Source organism: Salvelinus fontinalis, chromosome 19 (genome assembly GCF_029448725.1).
Source record: "Salvelinus fontinalis isolate EN_2023a chromosome 19, ASM2944872v1, whole genome shotgun sequence".
NCBI lineage: Eukaryota > Metazoa > Chordata > Actinopteri > Salmoniformes > Salmonidae > Salvelinus > Salvelinus fontinalis.
The window spans coordinates 40,658,123-40,664,854 of NC_074683.1; the positions used below are offsets into that span (position 1 = coordinate 40,658,123).

The 6,732-nt window shown below is 49.1% G+C and overlaps 1 protein-coding gene across 1 annotated transcript; it reads right to left on the reverse strand.

Moving 5' to 3' along the window:
* Nucleotides 1-2,155: 2,155 nt before the first annotated feature.
* Nucleotides 2,156-4,318, reverse strand: LOC129816196 (repetin-like). The gene has a single exon (XM_055870435.1). The coding sequence runs from the start codon at nt 4,316-4,318 to the stop codon at nt 2,156-2,158; it is 2,163 nt and encodes a 720-aa protein (XP_055726410.1).
* Nucleotides 4,319-6,732: the final 2,414 nt, after the last annotated feature.

Sequence of the window (6,732 nt, forward strand, 5' to 3'; positions counted from 1 at the left end):
GTCTGGGCTTTGCTTTGCTGGTCTGGGCTGGTCTGAGCTTGGCTGGTCTGGGTTGGTCTGGGCTTGGCTGGTCTGGGCTGATTTCGGCTTGGCTGGTCTGGTCTGGTCTGGGCTTGACTGGTCTGGGTTGGTCTGGGCTTGGCTGGTCTGGGATGGTCTGGGCTTGGCTGGTCTGGTCTGGGCTGGCGGGCTGCCATGGCTGTATTGATCGAGGCTGCGCCCGCCTCTATCAGTGCCCTGCCTGACCCCTGAAGGAGACAGACTGTCTGTAGGGAGTTACCACTCCTCATGAATTACCATACCCACTGACACAATGGGAACAGGAAACATCACGCAAGCCATGCACAAATAACCACACACATACGGTGGACATATACACTTGGATAGATTAACACACACACACACACACACACACACACACACACACACACACACACACACACACACACACACACACACACACACACACACACACACACACACACACACACACACACATGCATTCACTACCTGTGGGCGGAGCCTAATGTCTCATACCAAAACACATTCAAGATGTGCATCCCAAATTGAGACTCGTATTGAATGTTAAACAGTATGATAAAGTTATCCAAATGAGCCAAAATGCCTTTGTGGACAGTAGAAATTGACAAAGCAGCTAAATGTGTATTAAAAGCTAACTGGACAACTCCTTGATGCAGTGTTAATAACAGTTGACTTCCGTTGATGAGTGGTGCTTGGAATTAAACGCTGAGTGACAGAAAAACATACAAATAGACATTAGGGCATATTACAACTTATAGCCATGCAATCACCAGATAATGTGTGTGGTGGTGGGTGAGTTAACCTGAGTGTGAGTATTCCTGTGTCCACGTGTGTGTGTGTGGTGGTGGGTGAGTTAACCTGAGTGTGAGTATTCCTGTGTCCACGTGTTTGTGTGGTGGTGGGTGAGTTAACCTGAGTGTGAGTATTCCTGTGTCCACGTGTGTGTGTGGTGGTGGGTGAGTTAACCTGAGTGTGAGTATTCCTGTGTCCACGTGTTTGTGTGGTGGTGGGTGAGTTAACCTGAGTGTGAGTATTCCTGTGTCCACGTGTGTGTGTGGTGGTGGGTGAGTTAACCTGAGTGTGAGTATTCCTGTGTCCACGTGTGTGTGTGGTGGTGGGTGAGTTAACCTGAGTGTGAGTATTCCTGTGTCCACGTGTGTGTGGTGGTGGGTGAGTTAACCTGAGTGTGAGTATTCCTGTGTCCACGTGTGTGTGTGGTGGTGGGTGAGTTAACCTGAGTGTGAGTATTCCTGTGTCCACGTGTGTGTGTGTGTGGTGGTGGGTGAGTTAACCTGAGTGTGAGTATTCCTGTGTCCACGTGTGTGTGTGGTGGTGGGTGAGTTAACCTGAGTGTGAGTATTCCTGTGTCCACGTGTGTGTGTGGTGGTGGGTGAGTTAACCTGAGTGTGAGTATTCCTGTGTCCACGTGTGTGTGTGTGTGGTGGTGGGTGAGTTAACCTGAGTGTGAGTATTCCTGTGTCCACGTGTTTGTGTGGTGGTGGGTGAGTTAACCTGAGTGTGAGTATTCCTGTGTCCACGTGTGTGTGTGGTGGTGGGTGAGTTAACCTGAGTGTGAGTATTCCTGTGTCCACGTGTGTGTGTGGTGGTGGGTGAGTTAACCTGAGTGTGAGTATTCCTGTGTCCACGTGTGTGTGTGGTGGTGGGTGAGTTAACCTGAGTGTGAGTATTCCTGTGTCCACGTGTGTGTGTGGTGGTGGGTGAGTTAACCTGAGTGTGAGTATTCCTGTGTCCACGTGTGTGTGTGTGTGGTGGTGGGTGAGTTAACCTGAGTGTGAGTATTCCTGTGTCCACGTGTGTGTGTGTGTGGTGGTGGGTGAGTTAACCTGAGTGTGAGTATTCCTGTGTCCACGTGTGTGTGTGTGTGGTGGTGGGTGAGTTAACCTGAGTGTGAGTATTCCTGTGTCCACGTGTGTGTGTGGTGGTGGGTGAGTTAACCTGAGTGTGAGTATTCCTGTGTCCACGTGTGTGTGTGGTGGTGGGTGAGTTAACCTGAGTGTGAGTATTCCTGTGTCCACGTGTGTGTCGGTGAGCGCGTGTTTTTCCATGGGGGATACAAACAGTGTATCTATGTCCTTCTGGTGGGTACATCTTTTTATGAATGCATGTCCCTGCTCTGGAGATGTCCCTGCTCTGGAGATGTCCCTGCTCTGGAGATGTCCCTGCTCTGCCGAATGTTCCTGCTCTGGAGATGTCCCTGCTCTGGAGATGTCCCTGCTCTGCCGAATGTTCCTGCTCTGGAGATGTCCCTGCTCTGGAGATGTCCCTGCTCTGGAGATGTCCCTGCTCTGGAGATGTCCCTGCTCTGGAGATGTCCCTGCTCTGGAGATGTCCCTGCTCTGCCGAATGTCCCTGCTCTGGAGATGTCCCTACTCTGGAGATGTCCCTGCTCTGCCGAATGTCCCTGCTCTGCAGATGTTCCTGCTCTGCCGAATGTCCCTGCTCTGGAGATGTCCCTGCTCTGCCGAATGTCCCTGCTCTGGAGATGTCCCTGCTCTGCCGAATGTCCCTGCTCTGGAGATGTTCCTGCTCTGCCGAATGTCCCTGCTCTGGAGATGTCCCTGCTCTGCCGTATGTCCCTGCTCTGGAGATGTCCCTGCTCTGCCGTATGTCCCTGCTCTGGAGATGTCCCTGCTCTGCCGAATGTCCCTGCTCTGGAGATGTCCCTGCTCTGGAGATGTCCCTGCTCTGGAGATGTCCCTGCTCTGGAGATGTTCCTGCTCTGCCGAATGTCCCTGCTCTGGAGATGTCCCTGCTCTGCCGTATGTCCCTGCTCTGGAGATGTCCCTGCTCTGCCGAATGTCCCTGCTCTGGAGATGTCCCTGCTCTGGAGATGTCCCTGCTCTGGAGATGTCCCTGCTCTGGAGATGTCCCTGCTCTGCCGAATGTCCCTGCTCTGGAGATGTCCCTGCTCTGGAGATGTTCCTGCTCTGCCGAATGTCCCTGCTCTGGAGATGTCCCTGCTCTGCCGTATGTCCCTGCTCTGGAGATGTCCCTGCTCTGGAGATGTTCCTGCTCTGGAGATGTCCCTGCTCTGGAGATGTCCCTGCTCTGGAGATGTTCCTGCTCTGGAGATGTCCCTGCTCTGGAGATGTCCCTGCTCTGGAGATGTCCCTGCTCTGCCGAATGTCCCTGCTCTGGAGATGTCCCTGCTCTGGAGATGTCCCTGCTCTGGAGATGTTCCTGCTCTGGAGATGTCCCTGCTCTGGAGATGTCCCTGCTCTGGAGATGTCCCTGCTCTGGAGATGTCCCTAATCTGCCGAATGTCCCTGCTCTGGAGATGTCCCTGCTCTGGAGATGTCCCTGCTCTGGAGATGTCCCTGCTCTGGAGATGTCCCTGCTCTGGAGATGTTCCTGCTCTGCCGAATGTCCCTGCTCTGGAGATGTCCCTGCTCTGCCGTATGTCCCTGCTCTGGAGATGTCCCTGCTCTGCCGAATGTCCCTGCTCTGGAGATGTCCCTGCTCTGCCGAATGTCCCTGCTCTGGAGATGTCCCTGCTCTGGAGATGTCCCTGCTCTGGAGATGTCCCTGCTCTGGAGATGTCCCTGCTCTGCCGAATGTCCCTGCTCTGGAGATGTCCCTGCTCTGGAGATGTCCCTGCTCTGGAGATGTCCCTGCTCTGGAGATGTCCCTGCTCTGCCGTATGTCCCTGCTCTGGAGATGTCCCTGCTCTGCCGAATGTCCCTGCTCTGGAGATGTCCCTGCTCTGGAGATGTCCCTGCTCTGGAGATGTCCCTGCTCTGGAGATGTCCCTGCTCTGCCGTATGTCCCTGCTCTGGAGATGTCCCTGCTCTGCCGAATGTCCCTGCTCTGGAGATGTTCCTGCTCTGGAGATGTCCCTGCTCTGCCGTATGTCCCTGCTCTGGAGATGTCCCTGCTCTGCCGTATGTCCCTGCTCTGGAGATGTCCCTGCTCTGCCGAATGTCCCTGCTCTGGAGATGTTCCTGCTCTGTCGAATGTCCCTGCTCTGCCGCGTGTCCCTGCTCTGCCGCGTGTCCCTGCTCTGCCAAATGTCCCTGCTCTGCCGCATGTCCCTGCTCTGCCGTATGTCCCTGCTCTGCCGAATGTCCCTGCTCTGCCGAATGTCCCTGCTCTGCCGTATGTCCCTGCTCTGCCGCATGTCCCTGCTCTGCCGAATGTCCCTGCTCTGCCGAATGTCCCTGCTCTGCCGAATGTCCCTGCTCTGCCGAATGTCCCTGCTCTGCCGTATGTCCCTGCTCTGCCGTATGTCCCTGCTCTGCCGTATGTCCTGTGGCATACTGCATTAGCATTGAATAGCCCCAACGATATGCAACTTTTCAGGGAAGTTAGGAACCAATATACATAGGCAGTTAGGAAAGCAAAGGCTAGCTTTTTCAAACATAAATTTGCATCCTGTAGCACAAACTCCAAAAGTTCTGGGACACTGTAAAGTCCATGGAGAATAAGAGCACCTCCTCCCAGCTGCCCACTGCACTGAGGCTAGGAAACATTGTCACCACAGATAAATCTACGATAATCGAGAATTTTAATAAGCGTTTTTCTACGGCTGGCCATGCTTTCCACCTGGCTACCCCTACCCCGATCAACAGCTCTGCACCCCCCAAAGCAACTTCACCTAAATCCAGATAGCTGATGTTCTTAAAGAGCTGCAAAATATGGACCCCTAAAAATCAGGTGGGCTAGACAATCTGGACCCTCTCTTTCTAAAATGATCTGCCGCAATTGTTGCAACCCCTATTACTAGCCTGTTCAACCTCTCTTCTGTATCGTCTGAGATCCCTAACAATTGGACAGCTGATGCGGTCATCCCCCACTTCAAAAGGGGAGACACTCTAGACCCAAACTGTTACAGACCTATATCTATCCTACCCTGCCTTTCTAAAGTCTTCGAAAGCCAAGTTAACCTGTTGGGGATGGGGGCGCTGTTTAGACTATTTATGCTAATGTGGCTAATTTTTTAAACGGCTTCCCACAAAATCCTTGATCGTACAATATGCATATTATTATTATTATTGGATAGAAAACAGTCTATAGTTTCTATAGGAGTTGAAATTTTGTCTCTAAGTGGAACAGAGCCCATTCTACAGCAATTTCCCTGACATGGAGTCAGATTTGAGAAATGTTGGGCACTTTTCTGAAGTCAGTTAAAAGGGCACTGTCGTTGCTATGACTATACGGACACTTCTTACGTCTTCCCCTGGATGCCTTTACGTGATGACGATTCCAACGGGCTCGATTGCGCGTTCACAGGCCCTACAAATGAAAAAACTCTGAAGCTAGTCATTCTTTTGGAGCTGCGTAACGCGCGTGGAAGACACCGACCCTCTCCTGTTCCAAGCGTTAGTTTAGCCTGTTATATTTCTCCGGTCATCTTTTCACTCGTTATAGGAGTTACAAACATCATAAAGTAGTTAATTTAAAGCGTTTTATAGCAATTTATATCCGTTTAGTGCGATTTTGGGACATTTATTTTTGCAACGATGTGAAAAGTTGGGCACGCTTTTCAGTTCATCCCGAACGTAGTTGACATTTCCACATGGCAAGAGGACAGCTTTCCACCAAAAGACGATTTCTCCCAAGAAAGGATCCTTTGCCCAAGATACTGATGGAAGAACAGCTCAAGGTAGGACATTTTTATTATGATAAATCGTGTTTCTGTCGAAACATTTTAGTGGCTTAGGACGCCATGTTTTTTGACGTAGCTTCGCTTGGCGCAAACTGTATTGAAAAGTAAGGATAAATTAAAAAATGTAATAACGCAATTGTATTAAGAATTAAATTGTCTATCAATCCCTGTCCACCCTATATTTTTTAGTCACGTTTATGAGTATTTATGTATAAGAGTAGATCACTGTCTAAGTGGCGCAAGGACGTTTTCTTTACCAGCTTGTCTACATTTCACATTGTCTAACCATGATTTTGGTGGCTAAATATAAACATTTTCGATCAAACTGTATATGCATGTTGTAATGTGATGTTACAGGAGTGTCATCGGAAGAATTCTGAGAAGGTTAGTGAAAAAATTAATATCTTTTGGCGATGTTGACTTTTATCGCTCACTTTGGCTAGAATCAATGCTGGGCTGCTAATTGCTATGTGCTAAGCTAATATAACGATTTATTGTGTTTTCGCTGTAAGACACTTAGAAAATCTGAAATATTGTCTGTATTCACAGGATCTGTGTCTTTCGATTCGTGTATGCTGTGTATTTTTACGAAATGTTTGATGATTAGTAGTTAGGTAAACACGTTGCTCATTGTAATTATTCTAGTCCATTTGTGATGGTGGGTGCAATTGTAAACTATGCCATATACCTGAAATATGCACTTTTTTCTAACAAAACCTATCCCATACCATAAATATGTTATCAGACTGTCATCTAATGAGTTTTTTTGTTGGTTAGGGGCTATAAATATCTTAGTTTAGCCGAATTGGTGATGGCTACTGGTGTTGGTGGACAAATAAAAGATGGTGGATTATGCTAATGTGTTTTTAGGTAATAGATGTACATCTTTACATATTGTGTCTTCCCTGTAAAACATTTTAAAAATCGGAAATGTTGACTGGATTCATAAGATCTGTGTCTTTCATTAGCTGTATTGGACTTTAATGTGTGAAAGTTAAATATTTTAAAAAAATATTTTTTTTGAATTTCGCGGCACTGGTTTTTCAGTGGGGGGGGGGGGGGGG

What these genes read in the sequence shown, in the direction of transcription:
- LOC129816196 (XM_055870435.1), bottom strand. Translation starts at nt 4,318, where the DNA reads ATGCCACAGGACATACGGCAGAGCAGGGACATACGGCAGAGCAGGGAC.